The 24,516-nt window shown below is 34.7% G+C and overlaps 1 protein-coding gene, 1 long non-coding RNA gene and 1 pseudogene across 3 annotated transcripts; 2 read left to right on the top strand and 1 right to left on the bottom strand.

Moving 5' to 3' along the window:
* The first annotated feature begins 6,090 nt into the window (after window positions 1–6,090).
* Window positions 6,091–12,209, top strand: LOC137747111 (uncharacterized). Its single transcript, XM_088679209.1, has 5 exons — window positions 6,091–6,945; window positions 7,474–7,648; window positions 10,860–10,931; window positions 11,048–11,263; window positions 11,935–12,209. The coding sequence occupies exons 2-5, from the start codon at window positions 7,582–7,584 to the stop codon at window positions 12,060–12,062; spliced, it is 483 nt and encodes a 160-aa protein (XP_088535335.1). The 5' UTR covers window positions 6,091–6,945; window positions 7,474–7,581; the 3' UTR covers window positions 12,063–12,209.
* LOC148698855 (uncharacterized) lies at window positions 7,719–8,685 on the top strand. The gene is made up of 2 exons (XR_015960167.1): window positions 7,719–8,014; window positions 8,370–8,685. It is a non-coding gene; the product is annotated as an uncharacterized LOC148698855 (long non-coding RNA).
* Window positions 12,210–12,283: 74 nt separating the features above from the next.
* Window positions 12,284–22,100, bottom strand: LOC137747108 (disease resistance protein Roq1-like; annotated as a pseudogene). The gene is made up of 6 exons (XR_015960124.1): window positions 21,347–22,100; window positions 15,489–16,581; window positions 14,976–15,257; window positions 14,373–14,849; window positions 13,144–13,989; window positions 12,284–13,026 (listed from the first exon to the last, which is right to left on the bottom strand). The product of XR_015960124.1 is annotated as a disease resistance protein Roq1-like (transcript).
* Between the last annotated feature and the right edge of the window lie 2,416 nt (window positions 22,101–24,516).

The following is a 24,516-nucleotide window of genomic DNA, read 5'->3' on the forward strand; positions in this document are numbered from 1 at the left end:
ATAATGCGCTGACGCCACCCTGGCGTCAGCATTGCGTCACACCCACCTCGGGCTCAAGGCCTGGCAATCCCTCACGGGCCTGGCCCTCGGGCCTCCCCCATCCCCCGGCCTGCCTCACGCTGGAGGCCATCCACCGGCCCTCGGGCCTTTGTTCTGGAGACTGTCCCCCGAGCAATATGCTACGGTGGGAATGCTCTTAATATGTTTTATTCACGTTGAAGAGAAGGCACATGTTTGCTTTTCAAGAATCAGAGGGTAGAAACAATTAAATCTTTTATTTTCAATATTACTCTTTAAAGATCAATTATACTAAAGTTCAACCAAATTCAATAATCTAATGATTATATAATAAAGAGAAACAATGAGAAGATTATGTCAAAGTAGGATTTTCTATGAATTTTCTACCATCTCATGTTTTTGGCATAATTCTCATTCCAACATTGCAAAATATTATGTCCAGAACATGACGTGGTAGAGACTTCATAAAAATTCTTATTTTTCCGAGCGTCTCTTTAATATTTTTCTATAATAAATAGATAAATCATATTATTCGAGTAAAATCTGAAATTAAGAAATATTAATCAATAATTAAACTAATTCTTTTTCAAAATAAAGCATCTTCAGTCCAGGCCCCAGGAGACAAAAGTGTTCATGTAACCCTACCAACACATAATGAGACGGTGGAAAAACAAGAGCTGCCTTTTAGAAGAAAAAAATAATAATAATAATAAAAGTGGAAAAGCAGGAGTTGCTTTTTGAAGTAAAAAACAAAGTGAAAAAGCCAAACAAGAGCTGCTTTTTGGAAAAAAAAAAGAAAAAAAGAAAGAAAAGAAAAAAAAAAGAAAGGTGGAAAAGTAAAGCAAGAGCTGCTTTAAAAAAAAAAAAAAGAAAGGTGGAAAAGTAAAGCAAACAAAGTGGAAAAGTAAAAGCAGGACCTGCTTTTTAAAAAAATAAAATAAAAAAACAAAGCGGAAACGAAAAGCAGGAGCTGCTTTTGGAAACAAAAAACCAAAGTGGAAAAGCAGGGGCTGCTTTATGAAAAAAAACCAAAGGACGTTCGTTTTCAGTGAAACACCACGTCGTCACAATCTAAGATTGAAAGTAATTAAATGACTATGATTCTCTTTTCTTTTTTCTTTTTTTTCCATCTCTTTCCTCTTTTCATTTCACATCCTCTATTTTCTTTTTTTTTTATATAAAATATTGACGTGACTTAACCGTGATCATTCAAATAAGAAGGGAGGAAAAAAAAGAAAGAGAATCCTACTCTAAACGTAAAACGGTAGAAATTTAACAGTTGATACTTACGAGAAGCTGACATTCTAAGTATTATTTTGAAGTGTTCTTAAAATAACTATAAATGGTTAATCATATTCAACACTAAAAGTAGAACGATAGAACCAGACCAATATTCATGTAGAAATATTGAAGGCAGAGAAAGTAGGGTTAGACTGATATAGTTTTGGCACATGACGGGCATGTCAAAGCACTCAAGATATATGATAAATTTTTGAGCATGACGGAAACACACACCTCAGCATCCAGATAAATACAAGAACGCCTCCGTGTCCTCCACTCACATCCCAATCCAATATTCCACCTTTTCGCTTTCTTCATGCCTGCTAATAAGTGCCTACTTTCTTTCTTCTGAATTTTCTTATTAATTGGGGTTTAATCCTTCCAGAATAACTTATTAATTAGCACCACTTGCGTATAATAATACTTTTAATGTGTCCATTTTTATCGGAAGCTTTTTAGTACGCTAAAAATACGATTTGGTATATTAAATATCAATATAAGTAGTTGAAATTGTCTTTTCAAGTGCTAAATCAATTGTATTATAACACTCGTACAATAACGTATGATGTTCCATGCTATGCTTCGAACACGTTGAAAAACTCTCCAATGCTGGTATATATACAGTTGCAAAAAGAAACTAAAAATGTTAGAAAGACCATCTTTTTAGATTATGCTAGCAAAAGGGTCCGCACAATGCTGCGGGTTTTAAAACTATTAGACATAACAAAAACAGTTGGTGCAAAGTTGTAATGAATAGTTTGTAATGAACAATTTCTTGACATGTTCATGCTTCGGTAAATAATGTTCATTAGCATATGTACAAACCAAACTAAATCTATTAATTTAAAAAAATTATTTGCTTCCTCTGCCCAACCCAAAATAATTCAAACAAAATTTGCACAACACAACATGTACGCAGACCTCTGTAATTCATGTTAGCTTTAATTGATCACACCGCACCTGCTTTCTGAGATTCTGAAATATCCATCAAAATGAAATCACACAAAATCAAATTTGGAAAACAAACATACAAACCCTACTAATTCAAATAAGAAATACACACAGTTCCCAAATAAAGAGCATGGTTCAAGTTAGTGATTTGATTTAGGCACAGAATGCAATAGCAACCTATCGATTTCTATAAATTTAAAATATTAAAATATATACTTCAATAATGTTTATAGTTATTCTCTACTGTAAGCAATTAGTTTTGTTTAACATAGTTCATTATTTTGTAAGCAATTATTTGTTTACAAATTTGAAAACGATTTATTCACTTAAGTTCCAAATCAGAATAACATAAACATTCACATTAATAAAGAACTTGGAAAATGGTTTGGACCTCCAACTGTTTACATATTCCCATCTTGTCTAAAAATAAACATTACATATGGGTTCTTCCACTGGATGATATCCATTTTTAGACCTACCACTTTACCTAACACATGGGTTCCTCCACTAACAGTATTAAAAAATAATAATAAATAAATAAATTACAATTGAACTTACTATTTTGTATCTTCCTCTCCCACTTCATGTTTTCTCTTTCTCATACAAATCAAAAGCACAAAACTTCCTAAAATTGGAGTTATTTCACTCATCTCTTTTAAAAAATTACTAACACGTTTTAATCCAACAACTAAAAATACTTATTCAAATTGGTAAAAAAATGGAAGTGTTGGAACTTGTGAACTTGTGAGGGACATATAGTCCCACTGGCCCATTCTTCGAATTTAGCTCCTCATTATAAGTGTTTTTCCTCACTTATGGTCTGAAAGAAATTAGACCAAAATCATAGATTTTGAAACTTGAACTTGAAGAATTTGGGTATATATGTTAAACGTCGAAGATGGACCTTGGAGAAAAAGAAATTGGTGGTCTCCAGAGAAAATATATGAAAGTCGCAGGTGAATGAGGGAAGGAACAATCGAAATTAGAGCCCACCAAACATTGCCACCAACTCCCATTTATCTTGTCAAACTCCTATAAAAAATCAAACGCAACCATCCATTATTTAAATAATGGTTTTTAATTATCCTTTATCCTTTCACATTTAAGTTTTTTTCTTTTTATCACTTTTGTTTGTGACTAATATTAAAAAGATTAAATTTGTAGATAAAAATTTATAAACTAAATGATATGAAAGTTAATGATTAAATTATCACTTAACTGTTGATTAACGTATTTAATTTTTATTGATGACACATTATTTAATTTGCAAATGTAATCTACAAATTTAATTTACCTAACATCATTTCTTATTTATTATATGTGGTTGTTGTCGGATTCTCTTTTTAAGAATCTTAGAAATCCGTGAATCGAGTTCGTTTATTGTACACTGTTCTCATAAATTATTTTAAATATTTTTATTTAAAATTAAACATAAACAGTATCTAATAAAAATTGACTATACAACGTACAATGAACGAATACGATTCTAGAATCTTTAGGATCCTCACAAAAAAATATTTGAAGAAGAACCTGTTGGAGATTATTAATCGGCGCCTTGTTTAATCAGCGGTACAATAAAACGCAACATTTCCTTGAAGTCCACACATGCACGTAATAATCTTCACTATATTATTATATTTTTAAATAATTGAAAAAACAGGATTAACTATTTTCATCCTTTAATAAAAAGGAGGATTCTCTACCCTTATATCTCTCTACCCTTCCATTCATTCTTATTTAAATGATTACGGTTAAGCTACGTCAAACATCTTATATTGATTTTTTTATAAAGATAATAAAATAAAAAATAATGTGTGAAAGAAGGGGATGGAAGGAGATAAGACTAGGGGTAGAAAACCCTTCTTTCTTTAATAATCCTCACCCAATTAAAATAATAAATAAATTTAATTAAATAAAAACAAAATATTTGAAATGCCAAAATACAAAGGAATGGCGAGCAGAGACAGAGTGCCGCGAGATTGTGAGCTTCTCATTCCGGTGGCCGACTCCGGCGACGAAGATGCATCGTCCAAACCCTCCTCATCTTCCTCCTCCTCCCACCACACAGGCCGCGAGCTGAGTTTCGATTTCTGTTTCAAATTTCATTGCTTTGTGTGTGTTAGTGTTGTGTTTGGTTGCTGAGAAAATGGAGGAAAATTCGAGGGAAAAGCTGAAGCTTTTTGCATAGGTTGCGAATTAAAGTTGTTGGATTTCTGATTATTCTTAAGATGTAGAGCTGAGAGTAGTTGTTAAATTTATTAGGTTGAGCCATGAGGTATGCTGAAAGAGGGAATGCTTTAGTAGTGATAGGAACTTAAACTTAGATCGTTGCCATGTATTTGTAATCTATTTTTCTCTCTTTATGAAAGCAGAAGTATATCATTTGTTTGAACTCTAGGAGTTATCTTACAGGCAAAGAAATAGCCCTCGCTAGATGAATTCAACAAATGTACAACTTAGCCTCTTATAAGTTTTAGACTGAGCCCATTTCATGTAGTTTAACGCTAATTTGTCAGGAGTGTGTGGATTTTTCTTGATGCATCTGTTTAATGCAGTAGCTAATGAGATCAAGGCTTCCTTCTCTTTCTTCGAGATTGCTTTTTGCTCATATATATCATATTAGCTGCTCACTCTTTGTTCCATTGCAGTGTGTCGTATTTCCAATAGCGATCACTTTCTATATCGCGTGGTGGTTTATTCACTTTGTGGATAGCTTCTTCTCTCCAATCCATGCTCAACTTGGAATCAACATTTTTGGTATGAAGTATTCTGAAATGCATTCCTTAAGCCCCATTATTTGATTGGTACATTCTAACTTGCATTAGTTATTGGTCTCGGGGCATGACGTTGCTGAGCTAAGTATCTAGTCCATTTGCTCTCTTCATCTAATCCTAGACACAAATTTTGGTGCGATAATCCGAATTCAGTAAAGACAGTTTCAATCCTTAGAGAAAGGAAATCCAGATGCTGGTGAAGCTAGGGGTTTGATTTTCTTTAACTTGGATGCTTAATTATCTTATTCTTAGAAAAAGGTTTTTGATTGCACTAGTGACCATGTATCTTATCTAGAGTATGTAACAATAAGAAGAGATGGGAACGAAAGAGAGATCCGGAATCACTCTTGCCTTTGGCATCACGCCAAAGGTGCATTGGAATCACTCCAATAGAGCAATTGGATAAATTCTGGCATCACACCGAAGGCGACTTGGAAATTTGGAATCACTCCAGATCAACTTGTGCTTCACACATAAGCAGGAAATCCAAAAGCTTACAAAGTAGCTCCTTTTATAAGCTAATTTGGAGATGGATCTGGAAAGATTCACATTAATATGAGAAATTAAGGTGTATTAATTAAGCATGCTAATTAATGTTTAGCTTCTGTAAAATGTTAATTAAACATGTTAATTATATGAGAGATTTAACTCATTCAATTATTGAAATGAGATGGAATGGACCAAAATGCTCTATGGATCCCTCTCCGCAGACCTGGCCGGTGATTCAATTATTGACTCGAAATTGTTCTGATTAGTGAAATACTCTTTTAAGTCTCCTCTGAAAGCAAAGCACCTTCAATTGAGGCCCCAGTGAAACAAAAGTGGTCCTGTAACCCTACCAACACGTAATAGGACGGTGGAAAAGTAGGAGCTGTTTTTTGAAAAAAATACCAAGGGAAGGACCTTTCCAGTGGAAAACCACGATGCCATTATCTGATCACTGGATGGCTAGATTCAAGTTTTTCAAAAGATCCATATTAAAGAAAAAGCTATATTTGCTTTTCAATATTATGGTAGAAACAATTAATTGTAGCTTTTCTCTTTGGAACACATGCTAGCAACTTTCGTATTTAAATTTTCTCCCTCTTTAAACATGAAGTATACTACAATTCAACCAAATTCAAAACGTGTAGTAATAGACAAACTATGTCATTCGATAAACACTGAAATTTTGTCAATTTAAATAACTATTACTTGTGTAATCATACGATAAACATCATTTCAATTTTCATATATATTAGTCGCCTACGGATTTCTAATATAAGAAACACATAGAATTTTCTACCTAGAAAATTACTTCCAAAAAGAAAAGGAGAGACCCCCGTTTCCTGTTGCAAAATTCGGAAAACCCCCAAAATCAAACTACCCGGCAAACTGGCACCAAAAATATGGAGGGGAGTTCCGGCGCCTCTTCCGACGCCGCAATCGAAACCCTAAGAACCAGATGATGGTGCTTCGGCAACCTCGAACAAGTGGAGGAGAAGATCCTGATCCACCCCGCCTTGTCCGACGACACGCGTACGGTAGTGAACTCAATGGAAGCTGAGCTCACCAACATGAATCTTAAATCCATCTCCGCCAGGTCCATGCCCGACCCGCATACGCTCCTAAGGTCCTCTCACCTCCTCGGCCCCAAAGTCCTCCAGGTAAATCACACCTCTCTGTATTTCTCGTTAATTTTTCTTGTCCTCTGTTTGGTTGCTGATAAAATAGATAAAGAGAAAGAAAAATGTGGTCTTGCCTTTGTGTTTTGTTATCAAATGGCTTGGGTAAGGGACGTTGCTAAAAGCAGTACGGTGGATTTTTCGAGTAATTTGAGTCGTCGGCGGCTTTTGATGCCCGACGATCCCTGACGACGGCCACAGCTGTGGAGTACTCTCATACCCCAGCAATCCCTGACAACGTCGTTCCTGGAACTAAGGTACTTTCTGCTTCTTGATGCCTTCTCAATGCTCAGCTTGTGTTTTATATTTAATAAGCTAGAGATTTGTTTGATTGTTCACTTTTTGGATTTTGTATATGTTCAGTTTAGTATTCAAACTGGTACGAAATTGAGCTAGATTATGGAAAACAACAGAAACTCACACTTTCGTAGAACTTAGTGATGAACACTGTGTGCTCCGTCTTCGTGTATGCAATCTTGAAGTGAATCCACATCCAGTAGGAAAATTTATAATTTCGTTTATTTTTTATCCCATATGTGACATTAGCTCAACACTGCACTGGAAGACCCCTACAAATTTTTTAATTTTGACAATTATTATGTGGAACACTATTATGCACTGGATACAAGTATATTTTCATGAAGCTCAATATGAATTTCATAAGAAGTTTTAGGTGTCTCTCTAGTCCCACTTTCTTAAGTGATTCAGGGAAAACAGGTGCTTAGATAAAGGTCGCATTTGAGTTAACTGAACATCTTTTGTTTGTCCTACTTTTTGATCGGCAGGTCTGTTTGCAAGGTAAAGTTACTGTACGTAACGGAATAGTATGTTTGAGTCCTAAAGTTGTGACCGTGTTGGGAGGTGTTGTTCAATCACTTTACGAAGAATGGCAGATGAATACAAAATATTCCGAGTTTTCACGTTCATCTTTAAGGATTTCACAGGAAAGTGATGGTAACGTCCCCCTCCATTTGAGAAGTTGCAAGTTGGGGCAGCTGGTTTCCTGAGCAGGACAAGTTTTCACGTCAGTATTCTTGAGCTATTGATTTCATAATATTAGTTTATGTCTTTTAACATAATGTTAAACCACTCATTATTGCTATTGCATGCATATCTCATGGGCAAGATGCAATCATTGGCAGATTGCTCTGATGTTAGCTCCAAGAGTAGTGAACCTATTGCCAGAATTACTGAGGTTGGACCAGTTGGAAGACAGTGAAACCTTCAATTGAGAGCAAATGACGAGGATAAATCTTATAAAAAAAGTGAGACAGATAACACTCGTAAGGCAGATTCCCTTGATGAAAGAACTCAAGATCAAAGAAGGTGGATTTTCATTTGTGTCCAAATTGTAGCTTGTTATTAAATTTTGCTATTATCCTATGGTTTTCTTTCTAAGCTTAGAAGTAAATTCCTTGAATATGTGGCGGAAGCAGGGCAAGTATTTGTGCGAATTCGAGTAGTATTTGTCAAATATTTGGGTGAATGTCTTATATTGATTGTTGTAATGTTGAAATGTTACTTGATGCAATAAATTCAAAATTCAAAACAACTAATTGAAAAAAGAATCTGAAAAAAAAGCATGAAATATGGACTTGCCTCCATTATCGAAATAGGAAAGCGAAAAATGGTGAGGTGTTTGACGAATTGACTCTGATGCTTTCACCTTCATTCTGCACAGACGAGTTTATCAGATGCGTCATGGCTTGGTCCTCCCTCATCTGGATCCCAGTCAAAATCGCGTTACTAATCCGTAATCAAATTGAGGGAAATTGAATTGAGGAGGAATTAGATTGAGGAGGAATTGAAATGAGGTGGAATCAGAATCAGATTCCTGTTGAAGTTGTTTACTAAAACTGTCCGGAATCGGAATACAATTCCATGAAGCTGTTTACTAATTCAGCAGAATCGGAATATAAATCAGTATGATTACTAAAATGTCCTCGTCTCCAATCAAATATTTTAGTAAGAAAAAATTAAATTGCTTTTTTATTTCATAGACACACTAAAATGATTTTGTTTATTTTTTTATAAATTTAAGTATTGACTTTAATATCTAAAGTTTCTCGCTCAAGTTGTAGTTTTTTCTCTTCGGCATATGTATGGAGTTGTGCATAATGTGAATGAGCATAGAATTATACTTAATGAGGTAGAAGGACATGGAAAGAAATTGTTAGGAGCATTTTCAGAAAAATAAGTCTAGGGTTAAAAGGATAATCTTGGAAATAATGAAAGTAAGCAAAGGCATAAAGGGAAAAAAATTATCATTCCGATTGCTTGGGCAATCCGGAATCCAAATACCTTGTATATGTTGGGAATCCAAATCCTCCAATTTCAGGAATTGGATTCCATATTTTGTGTGGGCCCCACGCACTTTTGATTCCTCCCAATTTTAGTAAATACAAGTATAATCCGTAATTGGAATTGGATTCCTTATTCTCATTCCGATTACGGGTTAGTAAACACGCTATAAAATTTTTCATACAACATCTTACAGTATTCTTCAACGCGTTTTCATGTTTTGAAAGAGGTGCATGACAACATCATTACCAATACCATCAAATATCTCTCTCTATAAAAATAATCATGTTATCATTCATCCATTGATATTCCATTCGATTTCTCAATCAATTCAGAAATTTCATGGCCGAAAATGTTTTTTCAACGGTGGCAATAGCAACTAGAAGACTTAGTGGTAATGTCACAAGTATGTAAACTAGCGGATACATCTTGTCTTTTTCTCTATTTGACCATTTTTTATAGTTTAATTAGAATTAACGTTGGAATTGAAATGCAATCTATTTTTTTTATTTGTAGTTTAATTAGGGCTTAGGAATTGAAATGCAAAAGAACACACTCACAATTGAGTGGGGCGGATGCCCCCTAGACCCTATACAACTCCGTCCTTGTCTCGAACAATGAGCCCTATGAGGCAAATGTGTGACCTTTGGTCCTTTGACAATTGGAAAAGGCACAAGCAGACATACCTGTGTTTAATGCCTAAGGCCATGTGCAACTGCAAGTTTGCCAAAATGCCAACCCAAGCCACCAAAGTCGGTCACATTTCCATTTCAACTGCTGACAAAGGATGCTTCATATGTAATAATCATAAAATCAAAGTAGTTTCGAAAGCATTTATAATGTATAAACCAACAAATTTAAAACTTTCTGATTGCATCTAAACTTATACTATAAATCATCAATGCCCTCATAGGTAGGTGGCTCATGGATGGGAGAACAACTTACATAATAAATGCTCGCCATCACTTTGCATTTTGTGTCAAATAAAGACGTGTGGACAAAAATTTACAGATATTTTACTAGCACAAAGCATTTATGAAATTATGAGAATATTTTTTATCCGTCATTTGGGTAGGAATAAACCTATTCACAAAATGTGAAACATGATTCATGAGTTTCAAGTGTTTATGCACGCTTACATCTTTTTACTACTAAATTCTTCATAATAATTTTGATTCCAAAGTGATTATTATACCGTCACACATAATTTATAAACACACGAGTTATAATATAAGTAAACAGAGATTTGTTTCAATTTAATAAGCTAGAGATTTGTTTGATTGTTCACTTTTTGGATTTTGTATATGTTCAGTTTAGTATTCAAACTGGTACAAAATTGAGCTAGATTATGAAAAACAACGGAAACTCACACTTTCGTAGAACTTAGTGATGAACACTGTGCTTCATCTTCGTGTATGCGATCTTGAAGTGAATCTACATCCGGTAGGAAAATTAATAATTTCGTTTATTTTTTTATCCCATATGTGTGACATTAGCTCAACACTGCACTGGAAGAGCCCGACAAATTTTAATTTTGACAATTATTATGTGGAACACCATTATGCACTAGATATAAGTACTTTTTTCATGAAACTCAAAATGAATTTCACAAGTTTTATGGGTCTCTTTAGTCCCACTTTCTCAACTGATTCAGGGAAAACAGATGCTTAGATAAAGGTCACAAGTTTTTGTCCTACTTTTTGATCGGCAGGTCTGTTCGGAAGGTAAAGTTACTTTACGTAACGGAATAGTATGTTTGAGTCCTAAAGTTGTGACTGTGTTGGTAGGTGATGTTCAATCACTTTACGAAGAATGGCAGATGAATACAAAATATTCCGAGTTTTCATGTTCCTAGGAAAGTGATGGTAACGGCCCCCTCCATTTGAGAAGTTGCAAGTTGGGGCAGCTAAAAGTCGGTTTCCAGAGCAGGACAAGTTTTCACGTCAGTATTCTTGAGCTATTGATTTCATAAAATTAGTTTGTCTTTTAACAAAATGTTAAACCACTCATTATTGCTATTGCATGCATATCTCATCGGCAAGATGCATTCAGTGGCAGATTACTCTGATGTTAGCTCCAAGAGTAGTGAGCCTATTGCCAGAATTACTGAGGTTAGACCAGTTGGAAGACAGTGGAATCTTCAATTGAAAGCAAACGACGACGATAAATCTTATAAAAATAGTGAGACAGATAACACTCCTAAGGCAGATTCCCTTGATGAAAGAACTCAAGACCAAAGAAGGTGGATTTTCATTCGTGTCCAAATTGTAGCTTGTTATTAAATTTTACTATTATCCTATGCTGCATCCGGGTTTTGTGTAGTATTAAGCTTAATTTAAAAAAAAAGTGAGACAGATAACACTGGTAAGGCAGATTCCCTTGATGAAGAACCCAAGACAAAAGAAGGTGGATTTTCATTTGTGTCCAACTTGTAGCTTGTTATTAAATTTTACTATTATCCTATGCGGCATCCGGGTTTTGTGTAGTATTAAGCTTAATTTTATGTCATCTAGTTGTGGGGAAGGGGTCGAGAAGAGACTGGTGTTTTTACACTTCGATTTGTTCACTAATTATTTCTAGTGGTGCGTATATAGTTGTAGATGGGGCAGGTGTAAGGTGGCAGAATCAAACTTGAATCATTTGAATGGAGGGAAAACCAAATTTCTGCTAAGTTTTGTCTGTATCAACATCGACAATCATGTAAAATGGAATTATACTTGAATCACACAAGAAACACAGTTAGTTAACTTATATATTATAAATGTTCTACATTTTTTACTTTGTAATTTAATGCTGATGTATTATGGCTTCCACAAAAATTGAAGCTGTCCCTGTTCAAAACCAAGCAGCCGCACAAAAGCTTCTTAAAAAAATGAGTCATCAAAACCGGGATGACATGCATTCAAGAGGCAGACAGTTTGGGGGAAAGAGGAGGATTACTTGACTATTTTTTGATTGTGCAAACGAGTTCATCAACTTCAAAGGTAGTAGAAAGGTAATAGATCTTCTACTAAAATGTAGAGTCAATTTTCTGCTAACATGTCGGGGCAAGTCAAGATTAATGACAACGTAGTAGAAACTATATATTGACTGGCATCTCGAGGCTGTCATTGATTTTCTGGAATATGTGGTGGAAGCAGGGCAAGTATTTGTGCGAATTCAAGTAGTGTTTGTCAAATATTTGGATGAAGGTCTTATATTGATTGTTGTATTGTTGAAATGTTTTTTAGATGCAATATTTCTTCAAAATTCAAAACAACTACTTATTGAAAAAATCATAGGAATCTAAAGAAGTATGAAATAAGGACTTGTCTTCATTATCGAACCAGTAAAGCGAAAAATGAAAGAGGTGTTTGATGAACTGGTTATGACCTTACTCAGATATGTGATGATGACGATGCATCACCGCCTTGATCGTGCTTCACCATAGAATCGATCTGGGTGTGACATAATCAAGACAGATGATGCTTCATTTCTTCTTGCCTTTTCCCATTTCAGTCATCCATGGTAATTCTCATTTGTTTCTTGGGACGATTATTATCAGATGCTTCATGGCTTGGTCCTCCCTCATCATAAGACCGAGTTGGATTCGTGTCAAAAACATATCCAGCTTTGTCCAAATCATGCATATTTTCCTTCATAGGTTTGTCCCATACTAGATTAACCCCTGTTCTCGTTATTGAAATGGCTGGGTTTTCAAAAAGTACATCAACTTTATCCCCACCTTGCAAATTGAGCTTATTGTTCAAGAGTTGTCCCTGCAAAAGATAATCGTATCCATCTAGGGGGTCATGAGATTCTTGTCTGCCTATGGAGGCTTGCAACTCAGTACGCTGGGTATTATTTATAACAATAATGGCAAGATGATTGCTTCTTTTTGAGCGGTACAAGCAGAACAGAGTTAACCCTTCAAAATTACGACCATCACTCGGGGGAATATCAAAGGTGACTTTAGTGCCCTCGTTGACAAACTCAAACCAATCAGGAACATAGTTTCCATGAAGGAAAATTCCACCAAATCTGCAAGAAGTCCATCCCTACATATACAATACAAGTGTCATATATATGCATGTATACGCACGATAGGAAGGCAATGAGAGAGAGAGAGAGAGAGAGAGAGAGAGAGAGAGAGAGAGAGAGAGAGAGAGAGATACCTGTAGGATGTTCTTCCTTAAATGGGTCGAGAGATTGGTGCACTTTTTCATATTAATCCATGTCATGGAGTTTAATGATTTATCCAAGCCTGTAACCTCAATGACTTTGGGTGAATCACTTAGATTCAGTTCTCTTATATTTCACACTTCTGAAAAATTGGGCATTGTTTCCAATGCAGGGCATCCATTCGCCAACAAAATTTTCAAATTTGTTGGTAAATCTGTGATTGTACGAAGTTGCTCACAGTGATGTAACCGCAGAGTTTCAAGCTTTGAAAGGCCACTGAGACTGGGTAGGGTATGAAAATCATTCCCTTGAAGATTCAAATCTTGTAAAGAAATTAGACTCCCAAGATCCTTAGGGATTACATCATCAGCAAATTTGCACCCTGAGAGATCTAATTCCCTTAAAGAGTTTAAGCCGTGTAAAGAATGTGGCAAATGAATACTTTCCACACCTGATAGGGATAAACGAGTGAGATTCTTCAATCTTACTATGGAAGGTGGTACTTCTCTTATGGCTGTATCCTTTGCTTCAAGCGTTCTCAGTGATATCATCTCCCCTATATCCTCATGCAGTTCCTTGAATTTCCAACACCTATTAAGAAGAAGAGTCTCAACAGATTTCGATTTATAGAAATCCCTTGGAAGAGAACTAAGCACTCTGCATCCTTTAAGGTTCACCAAAGAAAGTCTTTTGAGATGACCAATGGAGGGGTCAATCTCGGTCAAACTCTCACACCCTTGCAATATCAACTCTTCAAGATTTGGGACTTGTGAAAGGTCCGGTGATTTCTGTAAGGAACGGGAATAACGAAGATCAAGGGTTTTCAAGTTATGAAGCGACTGTTGCAGAAAATAAAAAGAAAATTGAAATTAATATCCGAAATGAAGATATTATAAAAATAAAAATAAAAGAGAAGAAATCCAAAAAACAAATAGAAACAGAACATCATCAGGTGTAATTCATTGTACCTAGGAACCCTCCCAAACTTGTACCAGACTGCTACAAGGCATCTCTAAAACAACTAGTTTATCTTGATTAAAAATGTCATCTGGTATGGACTTTAAAGGGCATCCTTTCCAACACAACCGTATTAACTCTTTGGGAAAATTGAAATTAATATCCGTAATGAAGATGTTAAAAAAAAAAAAAAAAAAAAAGAAGGGAGAGAGGAAATCCAAAAAACAAATAGAAACAAAACATCATCAGGTCTAATTCATTGTACCTTGGAACCCTCCCAAACTTGTATGGACTTTGAAGGGCATTCAAACCAACGCAGACATTTGTATTCTCCTTCGAGCTGTAAACTGAGGCTGCAAAGGGATAAACGAGTGAGATTCTTCAATCCTACTATGAAAGGTGGTACTTCTATTATAAATGTATCCTCTGCTTCAAGTGTTCTCAGTGATATCATGTCCCCTATATCCTCATGCAGTTCTATGAATTTTGAGCATCCATTAAGAAGAAGAGTCTCAACAGATTTCAATTTATAGAAATCCCTTGGAAGAGAAATAAGCTCTTTACACCACCCAAGGTTCACCAAAGAAAGTCTTTTAAGATGACCAATGGAGGGGTGAATCTCAGACAAACTAGAACACGATTTCAATATCAACTCTTCAAGATTTGGGACTTGTGAAAAGTCCGGTGATTTTTGTAAGGAATGGGAACAGCTGAGATTAAGGGTTTTCAAGTTATGTAGCGACTGTTGCAAAAAATCAAAAGAAAATTAAAATTAATATCTGAAATGAAGATGTTATAAATAAAAAAAAGAGAAAAAAATCCAAAAAACAAATAGAAACAAAACATCATCAGTTGTAATTCATTGTACCTTGGAACCCTCCCAAACTTGTACCAGTTTGCTAGACTCCATCTCTAAAACAACTAGTTTATCTTGATTAAAAAAGTCATCTGGTATGGACTTTAAAGGGCACCATTCCCAACACAACCATATTAACTCTTTGGGAAGATGTTTGTATTCTCCATTAAGCTCTACGCTGTAAAGCCAGAGCAATCTCAGTTTCTTCATATTAGCAAATGCTTCTGTACTGAAACTAGCATTGTCATAACCATAAGGAAAATGTAGAGCAAGTCCTTCAACTTCTTCAGTTCCCTGTTAACAAAAGGTTATACTGCGTAAGAAAGGGATTGCATATGTTTACATGTATCATTATTTATTAGGCAAAATCACGTACGGTGAATATATGCAAGTACTATTGTTGGCTAATTGAGCTTTCCTTGCGCAACCGCATATATTTACACATGAATGTTGTCTAAAGTATGATAGACATATGCTTTTCTTGTAAGATGCAAAAATCCAAAATTTTATTGAGAATGTACTTACAGATTTATATGTCAATACATCGGTGACATCTTTACGATTCCACAACCTGCTCCATTTTCCAGGGTCACCAGGAGATTTTTCAGAAATGATTATTCGGGCCATTTCTCGAAGCAAATCATGCATATTCAACTTGTTGCCTTCAACAGTTACAAGGCATCGTTCACAGAGGACGTTGATTCCTACTGTTGCAGAAAATCCACATACATCTAACAATTTTGCGACACGGTCCTCGTTCTCTCCAATAAAGAAACAAGATATGTTAAGAAATGTAGCCTTCTCCGTATCGTCTAGCCCGTCAAAGCTCATTCTTAGTAGTTTTATTATTTTTCCATGAGGAGTTCTTTCCAATTTCTCCAATTGACTAATCCACACTTTTGGGGGTCTTCCACACAAAAAAGAACCTAAAACTTCAAGGGCTAGTGGCAAACCTCTACAATAAGAAACAACTTTTTCTGAGAGTTGAAAATATCCTTCGTTAGGCCGTCTATTTCCAAATGCATGCCAACTAAAGAGTTCCAGAGCTTCTTCTTTATTCAATATCTGAGCCCGATATACTACGTCCACTTTTAGTAGTAGATGTTTATCTCGTGTCGTTATGATAATTCTACTTCCTGGACCAAACCAATTGTGATTTCCAGCTATTGCATCCAGTTGATCCTCTTTATCTATGTTGTCCATGATGACAAGTACCCTTCTATCTGAAGATAGCTTTTCTATCCAACATCTACCTTCATCAACAGTGCTTATTTTAAACTCTTGATCCAAGATGTCCGAAATAAGTGTTTTTTGCAAATGAACCAGGCCATATTTACTTGTAGTGTCACAAACGTCGGCAAGGAAGCTCTTGGATTCAAACTTAGGGTGAATTTGGTTATAAATGGCTTTGGCAACTGTTGTTTTACCCAATCCACCCATCCCCCAAATTCCAACCATGAGAACCTTATTTCCTTCACCACTTGAAAGATAAGTGATAATTTCCTGAACACGAGAATTGATTCCAACTGGGAACTTGGCCACATGTAATTTTTTTGTTCTGGGGAGCCATTTCCAAAGATTCTCATAAATAATTTTCTTAATAAGCTTTGCTTCATGCCTGAAAACACAATTCGTAAGAAAATACAAATGGCGGTGTAGACTTGCAGCGACTTACTATTTGCAAGAATTAACTAATTAGAAGAAATATATCAACAAGTGACCTATTATTACATAAGTTGTCACGTAAACAAATGAATGACCTTATTATTACAAATTATTTACAACTTATACCGGTAACACCTATTATCAAATTTGTTCTTGCGCCATTAGATAACGTACACAATCTAGACAATAAAAGCTAATTATTTTCCTTGTGTGTTTTAAATATTGTATTACGTGTTCAATAACTATAATCTATGCATTTTGAGCTTCTCGTAATCTGCAAGACTGTATATTGTATGTGTGTGTTTGTACTAATTTACCATTTTAAATTTGAGGCATCGTGGGCTTATTGTAATTGTGCAATTTGTTTTTTTTGAGTAATTTACCTATATATTGCATATTCACCTAGATAGTATAGGCAAGTTATATACCTATAGGCCACGTTTGGTGGAGTGGTTAGGTTAGGATTGGAAGGGATGGGTTCGGCTATGCATCTACTGTTTGGTGCAGACTATCCCACCTAGATTAGGACTGGATTGAAAAGTAGAAGTGCAAAGAAAAGCAATTGAGATCAAAGAAAATGCAAAAAGGATAGCAGAAAATTACTGGACAGGGGAGGAGGCGAAGGAGAAGACAATCGATGAAGCAGAAGGGGATCAATCAAGGTGGGGATCGCAGTAATTGTCATCGCAATCGACGGTGGTCGAAGACTCATCAGAGAAAGGTCGTTTCTGGAATGTTGGGTTTGTGCTTAGGACGACCCCACGCCGCTGCTCCCGATGATTCCACGGCTCTGCTGCTGCTCGCGCCGATCCCAAAGCGCTGCTCGCGACGACCAACCCCACCTTGTACAACCAGATCTGTGGAGAGAGAGAGAGCCTTCTGATGACGACGACGACCACGGAAAAAGAGAAAAAAAATTGTTGATGTCGACGGAGAGAAGAGAGGGAGACGATGTTGGACTCATAGCACATGTTAATGGACAGGTTATGAAACCAGCCCTTTTCTGGACTTGTAACCAAAATTGGAATCCCATCATCCCTAATGCTCATTATTCGCATCAAACGGCCGGCAATGGACTTGAGTCCATTTAAACGATTGACAACCTATCCCCCGTCCGACTCACAAAACGGGCCTATAGAATCTTATCATGTACAACAATTTACTTAGTACCAATAGATAAATTATTATCATACAATTTTGAAAATCTAGTTTGAAAATTTCGCCTACCAATGCCCATGCACGTTCAATTAACATAAAATTCTAATTCTTATGGAATTTAAAACAATCATTAATTAGTCAAATTTACAAACAAACGTAACTAGATGTATCATCACATAATAAGGGGCCTTAGGACTACATAATTATGTAATCTAAGTCATAAAGCAAATTTAATGAATTTTTCTAGTTAAAGCCAGTCAATGACCAAAGGTCTGCTGTCCCTAGTTCCACATGCCTTCTCAATTTAGGTTCAATTGATCTTTTTATGTTCATTTTGCCCTTCTATAATCTAAATGAAAATATATTTAAATTTCTTGATTATCCAAATTTTGAATCTTCAAAGCCTTTAATCTATTCAATATCCAAGGAAAAAAAAAATTAAAATAAAAATTCATGGCACGTTTTATCAACAACAAAATCTACTGTGATATAAATTCTTGATAAAAGTAGATTACAAAAAGAAAAAACCTATGGCACAGGAACATAAATACAACCTATGTGATGAAGATATATGTAAATAATATCTAATTAAACTATGGTTTAGGTAGACAATGCAACTAATCTGTGGTGCAGGTAGTTAATTTACAAACAAAAAAACATATGATACATATGCAATTAATCTCTGATATAGGTAGAGTATTATAAAACAAAAACCCAATGGCACAAGTAGATAAAAACAATTAATCTATAGATTATCAACAAAATATGTAATATATATATAGGTAGATAAATTTAAGGGTTATTATACAAAATGGTTCATGAGATTTGCATGATCAATAGAAATGGTCCTTGAGATTGTCCATCATCCATGATTTTAGTCATTCAGTTAAAAACTTTTTGGGCAATTTTTAAAGCTTCGTAACACAATCGATTCTTAACCAAATTCGACCCATAATATATCAAAATGAAGATAAGAAAGTGTAGAACAAGATTATACCTATTTGGAAGCCCAATGATTGCTGGAGATGGCCGGAAAATAGCTTGAAAGGTGACTAGTCCGCGGAAAAGCCGGAAAACTTGCCGGAAACTGGGTAAACTTTAAACGTTCATAACTTCTTCAATACTCAACGAAATCAAGTGATTTAAAAATGAAAATCATACTTCTCGATGAGACAAAGAGAATGATATCTTTCTTGACTGCTAACTCGCCGTGGTTTGGCCGGAAAACTGCTCAAAAGTGGTTAACTCGAAAATGGTTAGCCACTTTCGATCTGTTGTCCGACCAAACCACAACAAGTTAGCCTTCGAAAAAGGTACCATTCTCTTCGTCTCATTAAGAAGTATGATTTTCGTTTTTGAATCACTCAATTTGGTTGAATATTGAAGAAGTTATGAACGTTTGAAGTTTACCCAATTTCCGGCGAGTTTTCCAGCGGACCAATCACCTTTCAGGCTATTGTCCAACCATCTCCAGCAATCATTGGGCTTCTCTTCATTTTGATATATTATGTGTTGAATTTGGTTAAAAATTGATTGAGTTATGAAGCTTTGAAAATTGTCCAAAAAGTTTTTAACGGAATGACCAAAATCAAGGATGGTGAACAATCTCAGGAATCATTTCTATTAATTTTAAATCTCAGGGACCATTTTGTATAATAACCCTAAATTTAATTATTCACTATACATGTATAGTATAATAGAAAAAGATAAAAAAAAAAATAATAAAATAAAAAAAAGGACAAGTGATATAGGTAGATAATAACCAAAAAAATTCGTGAAGAAAAATGATATTGAGGGAGGAAACACTAGAGAAAATGCTAATTCGATAGAACTTCAAAATTAAAAAAAAAAAATATATATATATATATATATAAAGGAGAAAGAAGCACAAAAAAAAAAAAAACAAAACCGAAAAACCAAAACACAAGATTGACTAATGCATTTTTTTGAAGCCAAACAAATGTATATTGATCATCCTTATGGAAGGAGGAGAAGAAGATTATTGGCAAAATAACGTAAGAAGTGAAAGATATTGTGAGGGAAAAACAAGAAAAGAGAAATGAAAGGTTTGAGAAAGCAGAAGAAAAAAGGAGATTTAAATCCCTAATCCTATAATTAAGGATAAGATTAACATTAATCATAAAATTTAAAAAACAGTAATTACTTAGTCAATTTATGGGTAAATTTGGTAAGAGAATACAAATAAGCTTATGAATCATGGACCTAACCCAAAAAATTAAACAAAATTGAACTATAACTAATAATGGCTCATAAAATTGGACTCATATTAAATTTCTCCTAGTTTTTATAAAAATATTTTTATCACTTTTTTTTTTTTTAAATAAAACTTTGTAATTAAATTCGTGTATTAATTTTTATAAAAATATTTGTCACCTTTTTTTAAGACAAAATAAAACTTTTATAAAAAAATGAAATAAAATTGGGCCTGGAACTTGGAAGAAGGGGAAGGGACTAAAGTGGGAGACGTGAGCTTAAACAAAACCTACTTAATTTTTTTAAGAATTGTTATTATTACTTCAAAATTTTTATTTTTTATTCTAAATTTTTTATAATTAGAAAAAAAAAAATATTTGTGATGAGTGTAGAATACGATTTTTAAAGTACTAATAACAGTTTTTAATTTTTTAATTTAATTTTTAACTTTTAATTAGGGTGTGTTATGTTTACCTGGCTGAAGTTTGTGTAAAAAAATTAGCAAAACTTGTATTGTATGCAATTACTAAATTGCCCCTACATTCTGTTTTCCTACAATTTTGCTGAGAAGATTAAAATAATAATTTTATGAAGTTTTGACTAACAAATAAGATTCTATTAATAGATTAATTGGTATTTAATATATGCACACACATATAACTAATTAAAAAAACTAAAGCACTAAATTGTTTGATTTTGATTTAATACCTTGTTCCTAATCATGCCCAAATTAATAAACCCTCTCTAAACCATCTCTCTGCGATTTTCTCACTGAGCGACCCAAAAAAAAATATATTAAAACACAGCACAAGTAGTCCCGAGCGCTAATCACTCCCAAATCGCCGTTACATCAGGTCTTGATCGACGGTTTCGATGCCGAGCAGATATGGCAGCAAATCGACCTTCAATCGCAGCCGCTCATCTCGACCCTTCGCCACGATTTGAAGCCGGAAATCATGGGCTGCGACGACGACGGTGAAGGGAGTGAGTGTGAGGAGAGAGAGAGAGAAAGGATGAAGAGGAGAGAGAGGAAAATGAACGTGTAAAAGTGAAAGTGAAAGTGAAGGGGAAGGTAATAATGCGATAGAGGATGGGTTTTCGGTGTTTGGGTGTGGTTGTCGGGTGTTCGTGTTTATTTACTTCAATTCCTTGTTTTTTTTTTAATTAGTTACATATAATAATTAACAGTCTTAATTCTAGAGTTAAGTGGAGGGGAAGAGACACAAATACGATGTGCAGTCTGGAAAAATATATATGATGGGTTAAGGGCAAAGAAAACGGCGTTCTAAGGGAGAAAGCTAAATTTTTCAGTTAAATAATCAAAGTTGAATAAAATAAATAGTTACCCGTTCTCAGTGTTTTTAAGATCGTAACCAGACAAGTTTGCTGCTTCAGTAAGAGCCTTTCTCCATTGCTCTACCGTTTTTCTCTTAGCTTCCCGTTTTTTGTCATCTTCTTCTTTACGGATGTTCTCTTCGTGCTTCTGAAACATTGGGGCTAAACTACCTTCCTGCTTCCTGATGTCTGAAGCTTCAACATCATAGAATATTGGCAAAACATGTTGTTCCAGTTTGGATCTGCACTCCATGATCTGCACCAGCTCGTTGAGGCACCAACTCGAATCCGCGTACCTCTTTGAGAATACAATGATAGAGATCCTCGACTCTTCGATGGCCTGCAACAGTTTGGGCTTTATTTCATCCCCTCTTTTCAGATCGTCCTCATCAATAAAGGCCTTGTAGCCCTTTTCTTCCAATGCTGTGTGGAGATGGCCCGTGAAGCCCTTGCGTGTGTCTTCGCCTCTAAAGCTCAAGAACACATCGTACTTCCAGAGTTTTGAAGAGGATGATGAAGAGGAGGCACCGTTGGCTGCCATGGCTATATCCACTGTATAGTACTGCAGTGGTTCAGATTACGACTGAAAAATATGGCAGTGGTTGTGTTTGTGTTGCCAAACCGATGATACTGAAATACCCAAACCCAAGTCAAGATACTTCAATTAATGTTTAGGTAGTGATTTGAGAAACAACATACTGCTGGGCGAGAAGGTGCAGGGAAAGATGAAAGAAAGGAACATGAAAGGACAAAGACTATCAAAAAGATTCTTGGAAACCCTTAATATGTTTTATTCACGTTGAAGAGAAGGCACATGTTTGCTTTTCAAGAATCAGAGGGTAGAAACAATTAAGATCTACCTTATTATGTTTCCTCTTACATTAATTCCGACCCAATGTCAGTAACATTCACATTTAATTTTTTCGCTCTATGTTTTTATTCTGCAACGTTGCAGTTTAAATCTTTTATTTTCAATATTACTCTTTAAAGATCAATTATACTAAAGTTCAACCAAATTCAATAATCTAATGATTATATAATAAAGAGAAACAATAAGAAGATTATGTCAAAGTAGGATTTTCTATGAATTTTCTACCATCTCATGTTTTTGGCATAATTCTCATTCCAACATTGCAAAATATTATGTCCAGAACATCACGTGGTAGAGACTTCATAAAAAATCTTATTTTTCCGAGCGTCTCTTTAATATTTTTCTATAATAAATAGATAAATCATATTATTCGAGTAAAATCTGAAATTAAGAAATATTAATCAATAATTAAACTAATTCTTATTCAAAATAAAGCATCTTCAGTCCAGGCCCCAGGAGACAAAAGTGTTCATGTAACCCTACCAACACATAATGGGACGGTGGAAAAACAAGAGCTGCCTTTTAGAAGAAAATAATAATAATAATAATAAAAGTGGAAAAGCAGGAGTTGCTTTTTGAAGTAAAAAACAAAGTGAAAAAGCCAAACAAGAGCTGCTTTTTGGGAAAAAAAAAAGAAAAAAAGAAAGAAAAGAAAAAAAAAAAGAAAGGTGGAAAAGTAAAGCAAGAGCTGCTTTAAAAAAAAAAAAAGAAAGGTGGAAAAGTAAAGCAAACAAAGTGGAAAAGTAAAAGCAGGACCTGCTTTTCAAAAAAATAAAATAAAAAAACAAAGCGGAAACGAAAAGCAGGAGCTGCTTTTGGAAACAAAAAACCAAAGTGGAAAAGCAGGGGCTGCTTTATGAAAAAAAAACCGAAGGACGTTCGTTTTCAGTGAAACACCACGTCGTCACAATCTAAGATTGAAAGTAATTAAATGACTATGATTCTCTTTTCTTTCTTTTTTTTTCATCTCTTTCCTCTTTTCATTTCACATCCTCTATTTTCTTTTTTTTATATAAAATATTGACGTGATTTAACCGTGATCATTCAAATAAGAAGGGAGGAAAAAAAAGGAAGAGAATCCTACTCTAAACGTAAAACGGTAGAAATTTAACAGTTGATACTTACGAGAAGCTGACATTCTAAGTATTATTTTGAAGTGTTCTTAAAATAACTATAAATGGTTAATCATATTCAACACTAAAAGTAGAACGATAGAACCAGACCAATATTCATGTAGAAATATTGAAGGCAGAGAAAGTAGGGTTAGACTGATATAGTTTTGGCACATGACGGGCATGTCAAAGCACTCAAGATATATGAGAAATTTTTGAGCATGACGGAAACACACACCTCAGCATCCAGATAAATACAAGAACGCCTCCGTGTCCTCCACTCACATCCCAATCCAATATTCCACCTTTTCGCTTTCTTCATGCCTGCTAATAAGTGCCTACTTTCTTTCTTCTGAATTTTCTTATTAATTGGGGTTTAATCCTTCCAGAATAACTTATTAATTAGCACCACTTGCGTATAATAATACTTTTAATGTGTCCATTTTTATCGGAAGCTTTTTAGTATGCTAAAAATACGATTTGTATATTAAGTATCAATATAAATAGTTGAAATTGTCTTTTCAAGTGCTAAATCAATTGTATTATAACACTTGTACAATAACGTATGATGTTCCATGCCATGTGAAAAACTCTCCAATGCTGGTATATATACAGTTGCAAAAAGAAACTAAAAATGTTAGAAAGACCATCTTTTTAGATTATGCTAGCAAAAGGGTCCGCACAATGCTGCGGGTTTTAAAACTATTAGACATAACAAAAACAGTTGGTGCAAAGTTGTAATGACCAATTTCTTGACATGTTCATGCTTCGGTAAATAATGTTCATTAGCATATGTACAAACCAAACTAAATCTATTAATTTAAAAAAATTATTTGCTTCCTCTGCCCAACCCAAAATAATTCAAACAAAATTTGCACAACACAACATGTACGCAGACCTCTGTAATTCATGTTAGCTTTAATTGATCACACCGCACCTGCTTTCTGAGATTCTGAAATATCCATCAAAATGAAATCACACAAAATCAAATTTGGAAAACAAACATACAAACCCTACTAATTCAAATAAGAAATACACACAGTTCCCAAATAAAGAGCATGGTTCAAGTTAGTGATTTGATTTAGGCACAGAATGCAATAGCAACCTATCGATTTCTACAAATTTAAAATATTAAAATATATACTTCAATAATGTTTATAGTTATTCTCTACTGTAAGCAATTAGTTTTGTTTAACAT

The sequence above is a fragment of the Pyrus communis genome, chromosome 2 (genome assembly GCF_041283825.1).
Source record: "Pyrus communis isolate YQ-2024b chromosome 2, ASM4128382v1, whole genome shotgun sequence".
NCBI classification, from domain to species: Eukaryota; Viridiplantae; Streptophyta; class Magnoliopsida; order Rosales; family Rosaceae; genus Pyrus; species Pyrus communis.